At 43.9% G+C, this 20,547-nt stretch overlaps 2 protein-coding genes across 4 annotated transcripts in view; one reads left to right on the top strand and one right to left on the bottom strand.

The window, feature by feature from the left end:
• The window catches only part of LOC106596747 (mdm2-binding protein), a 61,255-nt gene extending 52,651 nt beyond the window's left edge, over positions 1 to 8,604 (bottom strand). The window contains exons 1-7 of one of the 2 annotated variants that reach the window (XM_082959264.1): positions 8,417 to 8,604; positions 8,162 to 8,245; positions 7,945 to 8,018; positions 6,304 to 6,446; positions 5,627 to 5,685; positions 5,005 to 5,149; positions 4,720 to 4,834 (exon numbers count right to left, since the gene is read on the bottom strand). In XM_082959264.1, coding sequence (XP_082815390.1) covers positions 4,720 to 4,834; positions 5,005 to 5,149; positions 5,627 to 5,685; positions 6,304 to 6,446; positions 7,945 to 8,018; positions 8,162 to 8,245; positions 8,417 to 8,594 — 798 coding nt within the window. In that variant the 5' untranslated portion in view covers positions 8,595 to 8,604. The remainder of the gene's footprint in view (positions 1 to 4,719; positions 4,835 to 5,004; positions 5,150 to 5,626; positions 5,686 to 6,303; positions 6,447 to 7,944; positions 8,019 to 8,161; positions 8,246 to 8,416) is intronic. The other variant, XM_082959262.1, reaches the window with a different exon arrangement.
• A 191-nt stretch (positions 8,605 to 8,795) lies between these two features.
• Positions 8,796 to 20,547, top strand: part of LOC106606163 (large ribosomal subunit protein uL13m) — a 39,171-nt gene continuing 27,419 nt past the window's right edge. For both annotated transcript variants that reach the window (XM_082959267.1, XM_082959271.1), the window contains exons 1-4: positions 8,796 to 8,942; positions 9,308 to 9,431; positions 11,962 to 12,055; positions 12,290 to 12,350. In XM_082959267.1, coding sequence (XP_082815393.1) covers positions 8,916 to 8,942; positions 9,308 to 9,431; positions 11,962 to 12,055; positions 12,290 to 12,350 — 306 coding nt within the window. In that variant the 5' untranslated portion in view covers positions 8,796 to 8,915. The remainder of the gene's footprint in view (positions 8,943 to 9,307; positions 9,432 to 11,961; positions 12,056 to 12,289; positions 12,351 to 20,547) is intronic.

Raw genomic sequence — 20,547 nt, 5'->3', positions numbered from 1 at the left:
ACAAAAAAAAATGCTATTTTGGAGAACAGAAAAAATGACACCAGCCTTTATCACATTGGTTATGGTGAGCGATTAGTGCTTTCTGAGGTTGGTTCAGTTTCATTACAAAAACAATTATCATGATTTTCGATTTAGTTTATTTTGTTAAACCTGCACTATGCAATCTGTGGGTTGAATGCTGGAACACAGAATAAAACAATTCATAAAATTCCCATGATGGTAGTGACTGCCCATTAATGATTCACATTACTTTAATAAAATATTTCAGTTGTCTATATTACATTTGCTTTCTTTGATGACTTTATAATTTCATTCGGTCATCATCTCATCACTATAGAGCTGCTACCTATGCTGTCTACCAAAATCCATATCTTATTAGTTCTTCAAAGTAAATAAGGCATACTTGTATGACTGCTGAATACCAACTATCAATCACTTAGATCATGGATTTTCAGGTAGAGATTCCTTCGAAGTAACTTCCCTCTATCCCTCTCGATCGCACGTTCTTCTGTATCTTCTCTTCCACTCCACGTCTTGCGCCACACAGACCGGACAAGTAGGCGAGCAATGGATTATGGTCATTGTAGTTAATTACTATGTTGTTTTCTGTGCTAAATTATGTAGAATATTGGCCTGTTGGTAACTACAACTCCCTACTACATCCCACAGTTGCACTTGATCAGATTTATCTCTAGAGAAACTGAGCATTGAGCTCACCAAAAAAAATACAAATAATGGAATTCAAATAATTGAACAGATATTTGTATTATGTAGTTCTGTCCTTGAGCTGTTGTGTATTAATGTTGTGTATTATGTCATGTTTCATGTTCTGTGTGGAACCCAGGAAGAGGAGCTGCTGCTTTCTCAACAGCTAAATGGGGATCCTAATAAAATACCGAATATGAAAAATGTTGGTCCAATCAGTTGTTTAAAAACCGAAAAACAAGATAAATTTCATACACCTAACCTATTAGCTATACAACTAGCCACTACACATTACCTCACATTAACTCAGCACCAGGATTAAAAACTATCATTTAATACAGACATAGGGATCTGTTAGCAGAAAAAGTATTTTATTAACAAAAAGGTAAACAAATATATTTGCTTTACAGAACTTTTGTTGTTGTTGCAGTTTTACAGCTAATTTCCTGCAATTCTACACATTTTGCCATGGGGTGGGGAGACATTCTTTTCCATTTTAAAGCACATTTTCTGCAAGTGAACACATTTTGCCATGACTTATTCCATGTTAACATGATTTTTGAGTAAGATTGACTAACACAATCAAATGGGAGCTCCCTGGAGGTCAGGGCCCCTGGGTACGTCCCATGCGTGCCTAGTGGATAATTCAGATTACTACAAGTTTAGATAACTGGCTAGACTAAAACATGTGTTACCTTTTTAACTGATATGGGCTAATTGAGTGAATGTCAGTGAGTGACATAAAACATAACAACTTCTGATGCACTACCAAGTTAAGAAATTGCACCTTGTGTATTCTACTATTCTAACTCTCAACAATATATCTAGACCCCGACTGACTTTCTTCATTAGAAAAAAATGACCAAGGTCCGGACCTCAGTGTCCTCAAATGTAGCTACGGCCCTGTCAACGTCCTATGGAAAACCCTAATTACACTGTAACAGCTGAGCTGACGTCTTCTGAAGGATGGAAAGGGGAAAGGTCAACTCTAGAGAGGAAGTTGTGTTGTAAAGTTGCACATCTAAAATGTGTGATCTTGACATGGCAAAAATACACTCTAATCAAAAGAACATTAAAAAGGCTAAATTCACAACACGTCTATCAACTCTCATTGAGTACAAGCAGTACCAAGACGGAGGATCTACAATCAATAACGGTTGAGTCATGAAAGCAGCGGTGGAGACTGGGGTTTGGGTTCAGGGCCAGGAACAGCAGGTTCTCATGCCCCCCTGTGTGCCAGTCAGGGGGCTGGGTGAAGAGGTTAGTAACCCTGGCAGTGGTCCAGTGTGCCAGCCAGGGGGCTGTGGATTTGCAGTGACCCTTAACCCCTGTCTCCGGGCCCAGCAAGGCCTCCAGAGAGAAGAGCCCTTCATTAAAGCCCTAGGCTTGGCACACACTGAGCACCCTGACCCACACATGACCCCTATACATTCTCTCAGGGCAGCATAATCTACAGTGCATTCAGAAAGTATTCAGGCCACTACCCTTTTGTTACTTAGCCTATTCCCCCTCAGGAGACTGAAAAGATTTGGCATGGGTCCTCAGATCCTCAAACGGTTCTAGAGCTGCACCATCGAGAACATCCTGACTGGTTGCATCACTGCTTGGTATGGCAACTGCTCGGCCTTCGACCGCAAGGCAGGGTAGCAGGGTAGCCTTGTGGTTAGAGCGTTGGACTAGTAACCGAAAGGTTGCAAGTTCAAATCCACCAGCTGACAAGGTAAAAATCTGTCGTTCTGCCCTGAACAAGGCAGTTAACCCACTGTTCCTAGGCCGTCATTGTAAATAAGAATTTGTTCTTAACTAGTTAAATGAAGGTAAAATAAAAACTACAGAGGGTAGTGCATATGGCCCAGTACATAACTGGGGCCAAGCTTCCTGCCATCCAGGATCTCTATACCAGGCGGTGTCAGAGGAAGGCCCTAAAAATGGTCAAAGACCCCAGCCACCCCAGTCATAGACTGTTCTCTCTGCTACCGCATGGCAAGCGGTACAGGAGCACCAAGTCTAGGTCCAAGAGGCTTCTAAACAGCTTCTATCCCCCCAAGCCATAAGACTGCTGAACATCTAATCAAATGGCTACCCAGATTATTTGCATTGCCCCCCCGCCCCTCTTTTACACTGCTGCTACTCTCTGTTATTATCTATACATAGTCACTTTAATAACTCTACCTACATATACAAATTACCTCGACTAACCGGTGCCCCCGCACATTGACTCTGTACCGGTACCTCCCTGTATATAGCCTCGCTATTGTTATTTTACTGCTACTTTTTAATTATTTGTTACTTTTATTTCTTGTTCTTTTTCTTCTTTTATTTATTTTTATTCTTAAAACTGCTTTGTTGGTTAGGGGCTTGTAAGTAAGCATTTCACTGTAAGGTCTACTACACCTGTTGTATTCGGCGCATGTGACAAATAAAATTGATTTGATTTATTCTAAAATGAATTAAATAAAAAAAATATGTCTCAATCTACACATAATACCCCATAATGACAAAGCAAAAACAGTTTAGAAATGCTTGCAAATGTATTAAATATAAAAAACAGAAATACCTTATTTACATAAGTATTCTGACCCTTTGCTATGAGACTTGAAATTGAGCTCAGGTGCATCCTGTTTCCATTGATTATCCTTGCAATGTTTCTACAACTTGTTTGGAGTCCACCGGTCTTAAATTCAATTGATTGGACATGATTTGGAAAGGCACACACCTGTCTATATGGTCTCACAGTTGACAGTGCATGTCAGAGCAAAAACCAAGCCATGAGGTCAAAGGAATTGTCTGTAGAGCTAACGGGACAGGATTGTGTCGAGGCACTGATCTGGGGAAGGGTACCAAACAATTTCTGCAGCATTGAAGGTCCCCAAGAATACAGTGGCCTCCATCATTTTTAAATGGAAGAAGTTTGGAACCACCAAGACTCATCCTAGAGCTGGATGCCTGGCCAAACTAGGCAATCAGGGAAAAAGGGCCTTGGTCAAAGAGGTGACCAAGAACCCGATGGTCACTCTGACAGCGCTCCAGAGTTCCTCTGTGGAAGCCACTCCTCAATAAAATGCACATGAAAGCCCGCATGGAGTTTGCCAAAAGGCACCTAAAGACTCTCAGACCATGAGAAACAAGATTCTCTGGTCTGATGAAACCAAGATTGAACTCCTTAGCCTGAATGCAAAGTGTCACATTTGGAGGAAACCTGGCACCATCCCGACAGTGAAGCATAGTGGTGGCAGCATCATGCTGTGGGGATGTTTTTCAGCAGCAGGGACTGGGAGGCTAGTCAGGATCAAGGGAAAGATGAACGGGCCAAAGTACAGAGAGATCCTTGATGAAAACCTGCTCCAGAGCGCTCAGCACCTCAGACTGGGACGAAGGTTCACCTTCGACCCTATGTACACAGCCAAGACAACGCAGGAGTGGCTTCCGAACAAATCTCTGAATGTCCTTGAATGGCCCAGCCAGAGCCCGGACTTGAACCCGATCAAACATCACTGGAGAGACCTGAAAATAGCTGTGCAGTGACGCTCCCCATCCATCCTGACAGAGCTTGAGAGGCTCTGCAGAGAACAATGGGAGAAACTCCACAAATATAGCTGTGCCAAGCTTGTAGCGTCATACCCAAGAAGACGCAAGGCTGTAATCGCTGCCTAAGATGCTTCAACAAAGTACTGAGTAAAGGGTCTGAATACTTATCTAAATGTGATATTTATTTTGTTAATACATTTGTAAAAACATCTAAACCTGTTTTTGCTTTGTCATTATGGGGTATTGTGTGTAGATAGAGGGGGGAAAAACTATATAATCCATTTTAGAAAAAGGCTGTAAACGTAACAAAATGTAGAAAAAGTAAATACTTTCGGAATGCACTCTACATCATATTGTAATACTTCAAATACACCTACTTTCCTTTCGCATTGCTGATTTACTAACATACACCCCTAGTGGTCAAGTATATGGATACAACAGTCAAAATACTTGTATAAACCATTCTGACTGACTAAATAATCTTACCTTTTTCTCTCTGATGAGAACACCTCCTCTCCATAACTCCCTCTCATCAATACAGGTCATGATGCTACTGGGATCTACTACTCTGGCTGACAGGTTGGAGGCTGGCTTCTGCCACCTGGAGGAACAAGTAAAGAAGGATAGACATCAGTTGATCTATGTATTTAGCCATTCAACAACTCTATGCTGCCCTCTAGTGGTAAAATGGAGATCACACAGGTACAACTGCTGAGAGGATTCCAGTGTCAAGCGGACTCGTCATTTTGTATAATGGTTCTTTGTCCTTACCCAGCTTGGTGTTCAGTCACTATGGTCATCTTGGCTGAGTGCCATGTCTGCATGTGTTTCAACGAGCCAATCACAGGGAGGAAGTCCTTCAGCTTAGGAGCTTCTTCAGCAAAACCCAGAAATATCACATCTAGCAGAGCTTTTCCTGGAGGAGAAACAGAGTCAGCCATAAAACACCTAGTAAACTGACAAATATTATTACATCTAGGAGAAACAGAGGGGAACAGTCAGCCATAAAACACCTAGTAAACTGACAAATATTATTACATCTAGGAGAAACCGAGGGGAACAGTCAGCCATAAAACACCTAGTAAACTGACAAATATAATTACATCTAGGAGAAACAGAGGGGAACAGTCAGCCATAAAACACCTAGTAAACTGACAAATATTATTACATCTAGGAGAAACAGAGGGGAACAGTCAGCCATAAAACACCTAGTAAACTAACACAAATATCAGATCTAGCAGAGTTTTTCCTGGGAGAGAAACAGAGTCAGCTATAAAACACAACACAAGCCCAGGCATGTAGGTAATATAGAGAACTCCTGGATAAGATACATGAATATAGAGGACTCTTTCTCGGTCTGGCCAAATGAACCAAGGTGAATGGAGTGAGTTACCTGGAGGGGGAAGCTTGTCTGATAACTGGTGTAGTCCCTCTGCTGCCTCTTCATACAACCTGCAGTCATCCCAAATCAGAACTTTATTCATACAACTATTCATTTATTCACCACTGACAGGGCACTACATTTCAATACAGCCAGGAAATGGGATATTTACAAGTTCTAGAACATCTCAGAGGAAATAAGGTAAGCTTTGTATGTTTGCTTAAACACTGCAGAAGTAGTATTAAAGAAGAGCACAGAGCTGGGATGTGCAACAGAATTAAAACAGGGCTCTATGCTGACATGTTTTACAAGGAGCACATGTGCTCCTAAGTTGAAACATTTAGGAGCACAAAAATAAAATATTTGAGAAAGAGTGATTTAATGATAAGAAATGACTAAACGTTTTTGGGGTGTTCTATGCTAAATCAAGCACAATGTACCCTCAAATATTTGAGTCACTTAGGCGAGACAAAAATGTTCAGCTGGCCCTTTATGGGGTGGGAGGTTGCCGTGGTAACGGTGAAACTCGCATGTCTGACTGAGACCGAATCTCCGGTCACTTCGTACTTGTACATTTTACTCGCACATGTGCTCATACTTGACTTTTGCAGTTCGTACACACATCTATTTATAGTTGTAAATGTAAGTCCAATGGTGGCACTGTAGAGCCCTGTGAACATCACTCATACTGTGTCTGCTGTGGTTCAGGCTGGTCAGTCTTCTCCTCCTGGTCATCCAGAGCACTGAGACAGGCCTCCATAGTGCTGGGGCTTTCCTCCTGGTCATCGTTCTTCTGATAACTACCCAGCTCCTCCCACTCTGTACTGCAGAACTACAACCAGAAACAGGAAGGATGGCAGTCAGTCAATGTGGTCAATAGGTGATGACAGTCAGCCAATAGGTGATGACAGTCAGTCAATGTGGTCAATAGGTGATGACAGTCAGCCAATAGGTGATGACAGTCAGTCAATGTGGTCAATAGATGATGACAGTCACCCAATAGGTGATGACAGTCAGTCAATAGGTGATGACAGTCAGTCAATGTGGTCAATAGGTGATGACAGTCAGCCAATAGGATGACAGTCAGTCAATGTGGTCAATAGGTGATGACAGTCATCCAATAGGTGATGACAGTCACCCAATAGGTGATGACAGTCACCCAATGTGGTCAATAGGTGATGACAATAACCCAATAGGTGATGACAGTCAACCAATAGGTGATGACAGTCAACCAATGTGGTCAATAGGTGATGACAGTCAGTCAATAGGTGATGACAGTCAGTCAATGTGGTCAATAGGTGATGACAGTCAGCCAATAGGTGATGACAGTCAGCCAATGGGTGATGACAGTCAGTCAATGTGGTGAATGGGTGATGACAGTCAGTCAATGTGGTCAATAGGTGATGACGGTCAGCCAATAGGTGATGACAGTCAGTCAATGTGGTCAATAGGTGATGACAGTCAGTCAATGTGGTCAATAGGTGATGACAGTCAGTCAATAGGTGATGACAGTCAGTCAATGTGGTCAATAGGTGATGACAGTCAGCCAATAGGTGATGACAGTCAGCCAATAGGTGATGACAGTCAGCCAATGGGTGATGACAGTCAGTCAATGTGGTGAATGGGTGATGACAGTCAGTCAATGTGGTCAATAGGTGATGACGGTCAGCCAATCGGTGATGACGGTCAGCCAATAGGTGATGACAGTCAGTCAATGTGGTCAATAGGTGATGACAGTCAGCCAATAGGTGATGACAGTCAGCCAATGGGTGATGACAGTCAGTCAATGTGGTCAATAGGTGATGACGGTCAGCCAATCGGTGATGACGGTCAGCCAATAGGTGATGAGTCAGTCAGTCAATGTGGTCAATAGGTGATGACGGTCAGCCAATAGGTGATGACGGTCAGCCAATAGGTGATGACGGTCAGCCAATAGGTGATGACGGTCAGCCAATAGGTGATGACGGTCAGCCAATAGGTGATGACGGTCAGCCAATAGGTGATGAGTCAGTCAGTCAATGTGGCCAATAGGTGATGACAGTCAGTCAATGTGGCCAATAGGTGATGACAGTCAGCCAATGTGGCCAATAGGTGATGACAGTCAGCCAATGTGGTGAATACGTTTGAGGACCCCCCCCAAAAGAAACAGAAGACTGTGATGAATGTGTCATGTGTAACTGATGAAATGGTTGGATGTTGTGTTCAACAGTAGAAGCTGCTTGTGGAGCAGGACATAGGCAGACATCTCCAGTGTAAACACAAAGAAGGACAGAGTAGGGGCAGAAAGACATCCCTGACTAATACAAGACATCCCTTGACATGACACTTACCTGAGATGTCCCATGGCATGCCTGGACAGCAAAATACCACCTCTGTGAGGCTGGACCACCACTCAGAGAGCAGGCTTAGGAGGCAGATGAGAAAGATGACGGAATCACAATTAGCAAATATTACTTAACCCCTTACAATATTTAAAAGCAGGTAGACACATTGCAATCGTTTCTGCAAGCAAGACACCTAACACACACAAACGATACATTGGCTTACCTGGAAACAGAGAAACCCTCCTTTTTGAAGGACAACTGGAGATGTTCCCCAGTTTATCATAGATCTGTTTGGCAGCCTCCAACGCTGTAAAATAAACGATTACAATCATTCAAGAAGTTATGACTTACATTTACAAGAACACCACCATTCCTCATAGTATGTTTATTATCCTTTCTACTATAGATGGCTCTGCTGCCTACTACAGTACAGTAACTTAACTAATCCGAGTCCGCTACAAAGGTATCGTTAACGTACCCTTAACGCATTTATCCTCTTCTTGGTTAAAAGAAACAACTAGCACGTACCGATCCATTCCTCTGAATACTCTACCATCAGTGTTCAATATAAATGTAAATAAAAAGTTGTGTGGACTTCTTTTCGTATTATCAAATTCATTTCCGCGCGCTCTCTCTGGTGAAACGGAAGTTGTCATCTAGAGTGCTGGTGACGTCAAGGCGCGACTTCAAAATACAACCGGCGGGAAAATACATTTTTAATGACCATGACCGATATTATCAAAACCAAATATTGTTTTGCATATTCTTTGATGGGTTTCTCCCTAAAATATACCAATATCATCGGTTACATATTAGTAACCGAAAATGTATTACTTATCCATTCAGGATTTCAGGATCAGATTAACAATTTGGACCCAGGAACTGAGTTTTTATCCATGTTTCGACTCAAGACAACGCTGCACCATCTGCTCACATTGGGGGTCAATCTGAAATGATGTGCTCGTAATTCATGTAGTATGTCCAGTTTTACTAAATCTGCCCAGGTAATACTTTACTTTTACACATAACCACATGTGATCTCATTTTATTTAGAACTAGCATTAAATGTGTCACTGTTAGTTATATGCAAAACTCATCGCTTTCCGATGGTACATGTAGCTAACGCTAGCTAGCTATCCGCAATCTGTCCAGCTAGCTAATCTCTTTATTAAATCGTAGTCTTAAATTACAGTGGGATATTTTCTTGCAATGATTTATAGTATGCATTGAATCCGTGTGCCCAAGCCAGCCTGCAGCGACATGTTTGTGTCTTGAGAGCTGACAACTGTGTGTTGATGAGGGATGCTGTGCTACTACTGTGTCTGAAACTCTGAATTGACTTGATCTCTCTCTATTCCCCTTTATTCAGCAATGGGCTACCTTTGCCAGGTCGTGGTACCTGATAGACGCTCGGATGCAGCCTCCAGGGAAGATTGCCACTATGTGTGCAATCAGGCTACAGGGGAAACACAAACCTATCTACCATGCACTGAGTAAGTAGACGGCTAGCTAGTATGCCCATTTAGAAATGTACGAATGATGTGTTTTCCTGAATGTGTGTGACTGTGCAATGCAGTTGATTTGAGTATTTCATTTGATGTTTCCTTCACAGCCAGCCAGGACACGTTCTCTATATTCAGAGATGTTTTTGCAGCTATAACAATGACCACATGGTGGGGCTAAAGGATCACTGTGAAACCAATAGACCACAACTATGCACATAACCAGAAGGCTCAGATAGTACCCACCACTTATTTTTCATCAACCGCCTTCAGCATTCTTTCAAAACCTGTGTCTCTTCACACTAATTTAATAGAATTTTATTTGACTGTGAGGTGAATGACTCATCACCTGATGTAAATGTCCATGTGTAAACCTTTATTGAACGAGGCAAGTCCAGTTAAATTCTTATTTACAATGACGGCCTACCCCGGCCAGCGCTGGGTCAATTGTGCGCCGCCCTATGGGATTCCTAATCACGGCCGGATGTGATACAGCCTGGATTCGAACCAGGTACTATAGTGACGCCTCTTGCACTGAGATGCAGTGCCTTACACCACTGCGCCACTCGGCAGCCCCTCGGGATAGAGAACCATGTCCGTTACTTTCCCCTCATCCCTGGAGCTGTGCTCTGTTAACGGCTGTGTGTGGCCAGGGACCCTGAGGGATAGAGAACCCTGTCCATTACTTTCCCCTCATCCCTGGAGCTGTGCTCTGTTAACGGCTGTGTGTGGCCAGGGACCCTGAGGGATAGAGAACCCTGTCCATTACTTTCCCCTCATCCCTGGAGCTGTGCTCTGTTAACGGCTGTGTGTGGCCAGGGACCCTGAGGGATAGAGAACCCTGTCCATTACTTTCCCCTCATCCCTGGAGCTGTGCTCTGTTAACGGCTGTGTGTGGCCAGGGACCCTGAGGGATAGAGAACCCTGTCCATTACTTTCCCCTCATCCCTGGAGCTGTGTTCTGTTAATGGCTGGAATCATATTCTATTAAATGTTTCATGCTGGTTGTTGAATGACCATTCAAACTAAGAAGGGGTTAATTCTCTTGTTTTATACAGTACCAGTCAAAGGTTTGGACACACCTACTCATTCAAGGGTTTTTAAAAAAATATATATATTTTCTACATTGTAGAATAATAGTGAAGACATCACAACTATGAAATAACACATGGAATCATGTAGTAACCAAAAAAAGTGTTTATCAAATCAAAATATATTTGATATTTTAGGTTCTTCAAAGTAGCCACCCTTGATGACAGCTTTTCACACTCTTGGTAGTCTCTCAGCCAGCTTCACCTGGAATGCTTTTCCAACAGTCTTGAAGGAGTTCCCACATATGCTGAGCACTTGTTGGCTGCTTTTCCTTCACTCTGTGGTCCAACTCATCCCAAACCATCTCAATTGGGTTGAGGTCGGGTGATTGTGGAGCCCAGGTCATCTGATGCAGCACTCCATCACTCTCCTTCTTGGTCGAATAGACCTTACACAGCCTGGAGGTGTGTTGGGTCATTGTCCTGTTGAAAAACAAATGATTGTCCCACTAAGCCCATTCCAGATGGTATGGCGTATCGCTGCAGAATGCTGTGGCAGCCATGCTGGTTAAGTGTGCCTCGAATTCTAATTAAATCACAGACAGTGTCACCAGCAAAGCACCCCCACACCACCTCCTCCATGCTCCATTCACCTACTCTGCGTCTCACAATGACAGAGTGGTTGGAACCAGAATTCTAAATGTTGGACTCTTCAGACCAAAGGACAGATTTCCACCGGTCTAATGTCCATTGCTCGTGTTTGTTGGCCCAAACACGTTTGTTCTTATTGGTGACCTTTAGTAGTGGTTTCTTTACAGCAGTTCCACCGTGACGGCCTGAACATCAACTGTTCTCCTCTGAAAGGTTGATGTTGAGGTGTGTCCATTACTTCAACTCTGCACATTTATTTGGGCTGGTAATTCTAATGAACTTATCCTCTGCAGCAGAGGTAACTCTGGGTCTTCCTTTCCTTTGGCGGTCCTCATGAGAGACAGTTTCATCATAACACTAGATGGTTTTTGCGACTGCACTTGAAGAAACGTTTAAAAGTTCTTGAAATTTTCCGGATTGACTGACCTTCATGTCTTAATGTAATGATGGACCCCTCTGAATCAGAGAGGTGCGGGGGACTGCCTTAATTGACATCTAGGTCATCAGCGCCTGGGGAACAGTGGGTTAACTGCCTTGCTCAGGGGCAGAACAACAGATTTTTACCTGTCAGCTCGGGGATTCGATCCAGCAACCGAAACGCTCTAACCACTAGGCTACCTGCAAGTCAACCACTTAGTCATCTATCATTCTCTACCCATATATCTAATTCAGAAACCACTTTTTTGTGGTGGCAGGCAATGGAATGATGCATCTTTTCCTGTTTTCCTTGATCATCTTTTGAAAGGACCTAAAGAACATCCCTTGGAACATGTCAGCAAAATGTGTTTCTATAGAGTTGGTGATGTTTCCTAATGAGCATGTGTCTCTGTGTTCCTCAGGTGATGTTGGAGACCATGTAGTAGTCATGAACACCAGACACATAGCCTTCTCTGGGAACAAATGGGAACAGAAGATGTACTCCTCTCACACCCAGTAAGGCCTTGCTCAGACTGTCTGTCTGTTACACATGGAATAACCAGTGAACACGAGCGAGTGTTATTCTGTACCTGTGTTTACTCATCAATCAAGAAGAACTTCATTGAAACATGAAGCATGTGAACTGATCTGTGTAATGAGGGATGTGGTTGACTAAGCCTATGTGTGTAAAGTTGATTGTCATACAAAAGTGTGCCTTCCTCAAAATTCAGTTTTGTTTCTTTCCCAAAGGTACCCGGGTGGATTTAAACAAGTCACAGCCACCCAGCTACATTTGAAAGACCCCAAAGCGGTAAGTATTGCGAGTCAGTTTATTAGGTACACCTGTCTAGCACCGAGTCAGACCACCCTTTGCCTCCAGAACAGCCTGAATTCTTCGGGACCATTCCACAGGGATGCTGGTCCATGTTGACGCGATGGCATCACACAGTTGCTGCAGATTGGATGGTGGTACACCACAGCCACCAGCCTGTACCGTTGACACCAGGCAGGATGGGTCCATGGACTCTGCCATCAGCATGACTCAACAGAAACCGCGGTTCGTCGGACCAGGGAATGTTTTTCCACTCCTCAATTGACCAGTGTTGGTGATCATGTGCCCACTAGAGCCACTTCTTCTTGTTTTAGCTGATAGGAATGGAACCCGGTGTGGTCGTCTGCTGCAATAGCCCATCCATGACAAGGATGGACGAGATGTGCACTGTGAGATGCTGTCCAACACACCACTGCCACCAGCCTGTACCAGGTAGGACGGATCCACTTGTCCATGCTGCTTACGCCAAATCCTGACTGCCATCAGCATGACGTGACAAGAACCGGGATTCGTCGGAGCAGGCAATGTTTTTCCACTCCTCAATTGACCAGTGTTGGTGATCATGTGCCCACTAGAGCCACTTCTTCTTGTTTTAGCTGATAGGAATGGAACCCGGTGTGGTCGTCTGCTGCAATAGCCCATCCATGACAAGGATCGACTAGTTGTACGTTCTGAGATGCCGTTCTGCACACCACTGTTGTACTGTGCTGGTATTTGTCTGTTTGTGGCCCGCCTGTTAGCTTGCACGGTTCTTAGCCTTCTCCTTCCACCTCTCTCATCAACGAGCTGTTTTACAGGACTGCAGCTGACTGGATGTTTTGTGTTTGTCTCTCCGTTCTCTGTAAACTCTAGACATTGTCGTGTGTGAAAAGCCCAGGAATGCGGCCATTTCTGAGACACTGGATCCGACTCGCCTGGCACCGACGATCATACCGCGCTCAACGTCGCTTAGGTCGCTGGTTCTGCCCATTCTAACGTTCAATAGAAGGGTAACTGAATGCCTCGATGCCTGTCTGCCCTGCTTTATATAGCAAGCCACAGCCACGTGACGACTCACTGTCTGTAGGAGCGATCCATTTACGTGAACAGGGTGGTGTACCTAATAAACTGACCGGTTAGTTAACTACTGTTTTATTTGTGGGCTACTGCAGTCTGTTTGGAAACACTGAATAAACACTGTCCTCTCAGGTGTACCTATACAGTAACTTCAGCCTTTAAAGTTTCATTCCTAGGCCTGGATAAAGCTGCATTTCATAAGTCATCAAAATGTCAGAATTGCATGGCTTTCAGGTAGGAGTTGCATTTTGTGTTGCTGTTTTGTATCGATTCTATTTTTTTATTTGATGAAATATGAGCTATCCCACAGTTGTGTGACGTGTTCTGTCTATAAACGTTAGAAATGGCTCGCTGGTGTGAGCGAGAGAGAATGAATTATGGTGTAATTAATTGTCTGTCCTTGTAAGTCTCCCGTCCCTCCCATTCCTCTGGTTCCAGAGAGGTAGTGTTCTCCTGCAGAATCATCAGGGAGGATTTTAGACGTGTGCTTTTCAGACAGACACTTGTGTATTATCACAGACACACAGGATCTCTGCTGATGCAGGTCTGTCAGACGATTAGACCTTTAGGAGAGTGTCTGCTGTAATCTGGGGAAAGGCCTAGCTGGGTGTGCAGGAAGATAAAGGAGCAGCAGCACAGCTTATAAATAAAACTAAACCCATTTCAGCTTGAATTCGGCTATATATGTTTTCTCTCCTCTCTGCCTTGCTCTTATTTAGATAGATGGTGTTAATAATGTTTTAGTGTATACTTTTTGTTTGTGTTGCCTCAAATACATGAATGTTTCAACAGTGCCATCCCAAGTGGTTCACTGAGGAAATGTACCTATAGCTAAGCCCACATATATATTAATGAAATGTACCTATAGCTAAGCCCACATATATATTAATGAAATGTACCTATAGCTAAGCCCACATATATATTCCCACATATATATTAATTAAATGTACCTGTAGCTAAGCCCACATATATATTAATTAAATGTACCTATAGCTAAGCCCACATATATATTCATTAAATGTACCTATAGCTAAGCCCACATATATATTAATTAAATGTACCTATAGCTAACCCCACATATATATTAATTAAATGTACCTGTAGCTAAGCCCAAATATATATTCATTAAATGTACCTGTAGCTAAGCCCATATATATATTCATTAAATGTACCTGTAGCTAAGCCCACATATATATTCATTAAATGTACCTATAGCTAAGCCCACATATATATTCATTAAATGTACCTATAGCTAAGCCCACATATATATTCATTAAATGTACCTATAGCTAAGCCCACATATATATTCATTAAATGTACCTATAGCTAAGCCCACATATATATTCATTAAATGTACCTATAGCTAAGCCCACATATATATTCATTAAATGTACCTGTAGCTGACTGCCTGCCTGCCCCCAGGCCTCCCCAGCTCTGGCCTGCAGCCTCTCAACCCTCATCGCCCCCCTAGCCCTCTCCAAATCTCCTCTCTCAAATCAAATTCAAATCAAATCAAATTTATGTTTATATAGCCCTTCGTACATCAGCTGATATTCTCAAAGTGCTGTACAGAAACCCAGCCTAAAACCCCAAACAGCAAGCAATGCATGTGAAAGAAGCACGGTGGCTAGGAAAAACTCCCTAGGAAAAACTCCTTAGAAAGGCCAAAAACCTAGGAAGAAACCTAGAGAGGAACCAGGCTATGAGGGGTGGCCAGTCCTCTTCTGGCTGTGCAGGGTGGATATTATAACAGAACATGGTCAAGATGTTAAAATGTTAAAATGTTCATAAATGACCAGCATGGTCAAATAATAATAATCATAGTAGTTGTCGAGGGTGCAACAAGCACGTCCGGTGAACAGGTCAGGGTTCCATAGCCGCAGGCAGAACAGTTGAAACTGGAGCAGCAGCACGGCCAGGTGGACTGGGGACAGCAAGGAGTCATCATACCAGGTAGTCCTGAGGCATGGTCCTAGGGCTCAGGTCCTCCGAGAGAAAGACAGAAAGAGAGAAAGAGAGAATTAGAGAGAGCATATTTAAATACACACAGGACACCGGATAAGACAAGAGAAATACTCCAGATGTAACAGACTGACCCTAGCCCCCCGACACATAAACTACTGCAGCATAAATACTGGAGGCTGAGACAGGAGGGATCAGAAGACACTGTGGCCCCATCCGATGATACCCCCGGACAGGGCCAAACAGGCAGGATATAACCCCACCCACTTTGCCAAAGCACAGCCCCCACACCACTAGAGGGATGTCTCCAACCACCAACTTACCGTCCTAAGACAAGGCCGAGTATAGCCCACAACGATCTCCGCCATGGCACAACCCAAGGGGGGGGCGCCAACCCAGACAGGAAGACCACGTCAGTGACTCAACCCACTCAAGTGACGCACCCCTCCCATGGACGGCATGGAAGAACACCAGTAGGCCAGTGACTCAGCCCCTGTAAAAGGGTTAGAGGCAGAGAATCCCAGTGGAAAGAGGGGAACCGGCAAGGCAGAGACAGCAAGGGCGGTTCGTTGCTCCAGCCTTTCCATTCACCTTCACACTCCTGGGCCAGACTATACTTAATCATAGGACCTACTGAAGAGATAAGTCTTCAGTAAAGACTTAAAGGTTGAGACTGAGTCTGCGTCTCTCACATTGGTAGGCAGAACATTCCATAAAAATGGAGCTCTATAGGAGAAAGCCCTACCTCCAGCCGTTTGCTTAGAAATTCTAGGGACAATTAGGAGGCCTGCGTCTTGTGACCGTAGCGTACGTGTAGGTATGTACGGCAGGACCAAATCGGAAAGATAGGTAGGAGCAAGCCCATGTAATGCTTTGTAGGTTAGCAGTAAAACCTTGAAATCAGCCCTTGCCTTAACAGGAAGCCAGTGTAGGGAGGCTAGCACTGGAGTAATATGATCAAATTTTTGGGTTCTAGTCAGGATTCTAGCAGCCGTATTTAGCACTAACTGAAGTTTATTTAGTGCTTTATCCGGGTAGCCGGAAAGTAGAGCATTGCAGTAGTCCAGCCTAGAAGTAACAAAAGCATGGATTAATTTTTCTGCGTCATTTTTGGACAGAACATTTCTGATTTTTGCAATGTTACGTAGATGGAAAAAAGCTGTCCTTGAAACAGTCTTGATATGTTCTTCAAAAGAGAGATCAGGGTCCAGAGTAACGCCGAGGTCCTTCACAGTTTTATTTGAGACGACTGTACAACCATCCAGATTAATTGTCAGATTCAACAGAAGATCTCTTTGTTTCTTGGGACCTAGAACAAGCATCTCTGTTTTGTCCGAGTTTAAAAGTAGAAAGTTTGCAGCCATCCACTTCTTTATGTCTGAAACACAGGCTTCTAGCGAGGGCAATTTTGGGGCTTCACCATGTTTCATTGAAATGTACAGCTGTGTGTCGTCCGCATAGCAGTGAAATTTAACATTATGTTTTCGAATGACATCCCCAAGAGGTAAAATATATAGTGAAAACAATAGTGGTCCTAAAACGGAACCTTGAGGAACACCGAAATTTACAATTGATTTGTCAGAGGACAAACCATTCACAAAGACAAACTGATATCTTTCCGACAGATAAGATCTAAACCAGGCCAGAACTTGTCCATGTAGACCTATTTGGGTTTCCAATCTCTCCAAAAGAATGTGGTGATCGATGGTATCAAAAGCGGCACTAAGATCTAGGAGCACGAGGACAGATGCAGAGCCTCCGTCTGACGTCATTAAAAGGTCATTTACCACCTTCACAAGTGCAGTCTCAGTGCTATGATGGGGTCTAAAACCAGACTGAAGCGTTTCGTATACATTGTTTGTCTTCAGGAAGGCAGTGAGTTGCTGTGCAACAGCTTTTTCTAAAATTTTTGAGAGGAATGGAAGATTCGATATAGGCCGATAGTTTTTTATAATTTCTGGATCAAGATTCGGCTTTTTCAAGAGAGGCTTTATTACTGCCACTTTTAGTGAGCTTGGTACACATCCGGTGGATAGAGAGCCGTTTATTATGTTCAACATAGGAGGGCCAAGCACAGGAAGCAGCTCTTTCAGTAGTTTAGTTGGAATAGGGTCCAGTATGCAGCTTGAGGGTTTGGAGGCCATGATTATTTTCATCACTGCGTCAAGAGATATAGTACTAAAACACTTTAGTATCTCCCTTGATCCTAGGTCCTGGCAGAGTTGTGTAGACTCAGGACAATGGAGCTTTGGAGGAATACCCAGATTTAAAGAGGAGTCTGTAATTTGCTTTCTAATGATCATGATCTTTTCCTCAAAGAAGTTCATAAATTTATTACTGCTGAAGTGAAAGCCATCCTCCATTTGCGAAGGCTGCTTTTTAGTTAGCTTTGCGACAGTATCAAAAAGAAATTTTGGATTGTTCCTATTTTCCTCAATTAAGTTGGAAAAATAGGATGATCGAGCAGCAGTGAGGGCTCTTCGATACTGCACGGTACTGTCTTTCCAAGCTAGTCGGAAGACTTCCAGTTTGGTGTGGCGCCATTTCCGTTCCAATTTTCTGGAAGCTTGCTTCAGAGCTCGTGTATTTTCTGTATACCAGGGAGCTAGTTTCTTATGACAGATGTTTTTAGTTTTTAGGGGTGCAACTGCATCTAGGGTATTGCGCAAGGTTAAATTGAGTTCCTCGGTTAGGTGGTTAACTGATTTTTGTCCTCTGACGTCCTTGGGTAGGCAGAGGCAGTCTGGAAGGGCATCAAGGAATCTTTGGGTTGTCTGAGAATTTATAGCACGACTTTTAATGCTCCTTGGTTGGGGTCTGAGCAGATTATTTGTTGCAATTGCAAACGTAATAAAATGGTGGTCCGATAGTCCAGGATTATGAGGAAAAACATTTAGATCCACAACATTTATTCCATGGGACAAAACTAGGTCCAGAGTATGACTGTGGCAGTGAGTAGGTCCAGAGACATGTTGGACAAAACCCACTGAGTCGATGATGGCTCCGAAAGCCTTTTGGAGTGGGTCTGAATATTAGAATATTATCTGCTATGACTACAAGATCCGATAGGAATTCAGGGAACTCAGTGAGGAACACTGCATATGGCCCAGGAGGCCTGTAAACAGTAGCTATAAAAAGTGAGTGAGTAGGCTGCATAGATTTCATGACTAGAAGCTCAAAAGACGAAAACGTCATTGTTTTTTTTTTTGTAAATTGAAATTTGCTATCGTAAATGTTAGCAACACCTCCGCCTTTGCCGGATGCACGGGGGGTATGGTCACTAGTGTAACCAGGGGGTGAGGCCTCATTTAACACAGTAAATTCATCAGGCTTAAGCCATGTTTCAGTCAGGCCAATCACATCAAGATTATTATCAGTGATTAGTTCATTGACTATAACTGCCTTGGAAGTGAGGGATCTAACATTAAGTAACCCAATTTTGAGATGTGAGGTATCACCATCTCTTTCAATAATGGCAGGAATGGAGGAGGTCTTTATACTAGTGAGATTGCTAAAGCGAACACCGCCATTTTTAATTTTGCCCAACCTAGATCGAGGCACAGACACGGTCTCAATGGGGAAAGCTGAGCTGACTACGCTGACTGTGCTAGTGGCAGACTCCACTAAGCTGGCAGGCTGGCTAACAGCCTGCTGCCTGGCCTGCACCCTATTTCATTGTGGAGCTAGAGGAGTTAGAGCCCTGTCTATGTTCGTAGATAAGATGAGAGCACCCCTCCAGCTAGGATGGAGTCCGTCACTCCTCAACAGGCCAGGCTTGGTCCTGTTTGTGGGTGAGTCCCAGAAAGAGGGCCAATTATCTACAAATTCTATATTTTGGGAGGGGCAGAAAACAGTTTTCAACCAGCGATTGAGTTGTGAGACTCTGCTGTAGAGCTCATCACTCCCCCTAACTGGGAGGGGGCCAGAGACAATTAATCGATGCCGACACATCTTTCTAGCTGATTTACACGCTGAAGCTATGTTGCGCTTGGTGACCTCTGACTGTTTCATCCTAACATCGTTGGTGCTGACGTGGATAACAATATCTCTATACTCTCTACACTCGCCAGTTTTAGCTTTAGCCAGCACCGTCTTTAGATTAGCCTTAACGTCGGTAGCCCTGCCCCCTGGTAAACAGTGTATGATCGCTGGATGATTAGTTTTAAGTCTAATACTGCGGGTAATGGAGTCGCCAATGACTAGGGTTTTCAATTTGTCAGAGCTAATGGTGGGAGCCGTCGGCGTCTCAGACCCCACAACGGGAGGAGTAGAGACCAGAGAAGTCTCGGCCTCCGACTCCGACTCGCTTAATGGGGAGAACCGGTTGAAAGTTTCTGTCGGCTGAATAAGCGACACCGGTTGAGCATTCCTACAGCGTTTCCCTCCAGAAGCCATGAGAAAGATGTCCGGCTGCGGGGACCGTGCGAGGGGGTTTATACTAACGTTACTATCTGTACTTACTGGTGGCACAGACGCTGTTTCATCCTTTCCTACACTGAAATTGCCCTTGCCTAACGATCGCGTCTGAAGCTGGGCTTGCAGCACAGCTATCCTTGCCGTAAGGCGATCGTTCTCCTGTATATTATAAGTACAACGACTACAATTAGAAGGCATCATGTTAATGTTACTTAGCTTCGGCTGTTTGAAGTCCTGACGAACCATGTCCAGATAAAACCTCCGGGGTGAAAAAGTTGAATGAAAAAAGTTGAGTGAGGGAAAAATGTAAAATATACTGTAATGAAAAAGTAAAAAACCGTCAGGTAGCAAAGTAAGATCGGCAACAAAACGCACAGCAGCGTAAACAAGTCTGCAAGTTGTGACCGGAAACAGGAAACAGGAAATGAAGCACTGAGCAATCTCTCCCCCAGCCCACCTCTCCCTAACTGTCCTCATCCCTCTCCTCAGGCTCCTCCCCAGCCAGTTACATCTCCCTTCCCCTCCTCTCTCTCCCCATCCGTCTCCAGCCCTCCTCAGGCTCCTCCCCAGCCAGTTACATCTCCCTTCCCCTCCTCTCTCTCCCCATCCGTCTCCAGCCCTCCTCAGGCTCCTCCCCAGCCAGTTACATCTCCCTTCCCCTCCTCTCTCTCCCCATCCGTCTCCAGCCCTCCTCAGGCTCCTCCCCAGCCAGTTACATCTCCCTTCCCCTCCTCTCTCTCCC

Source organism: Salmo salar, chromosome 02, assembly GCF_965601325.2.
Source record: "Salmo salar chromosome 02, fSalSal1, whole genome shotgun sequence".
In the NCBI taxonomy this organism is placed as follows: Eukaryota; Metazoa; Chordata; class Actinopteri; order Salmoniformes; family Salmonidae; genus Salmo; species Salmo salar.
Note: the sequence above shows the minus strand (reverse complement) of the source record. Positions and strands in the feature narration are given on the sequence as shown.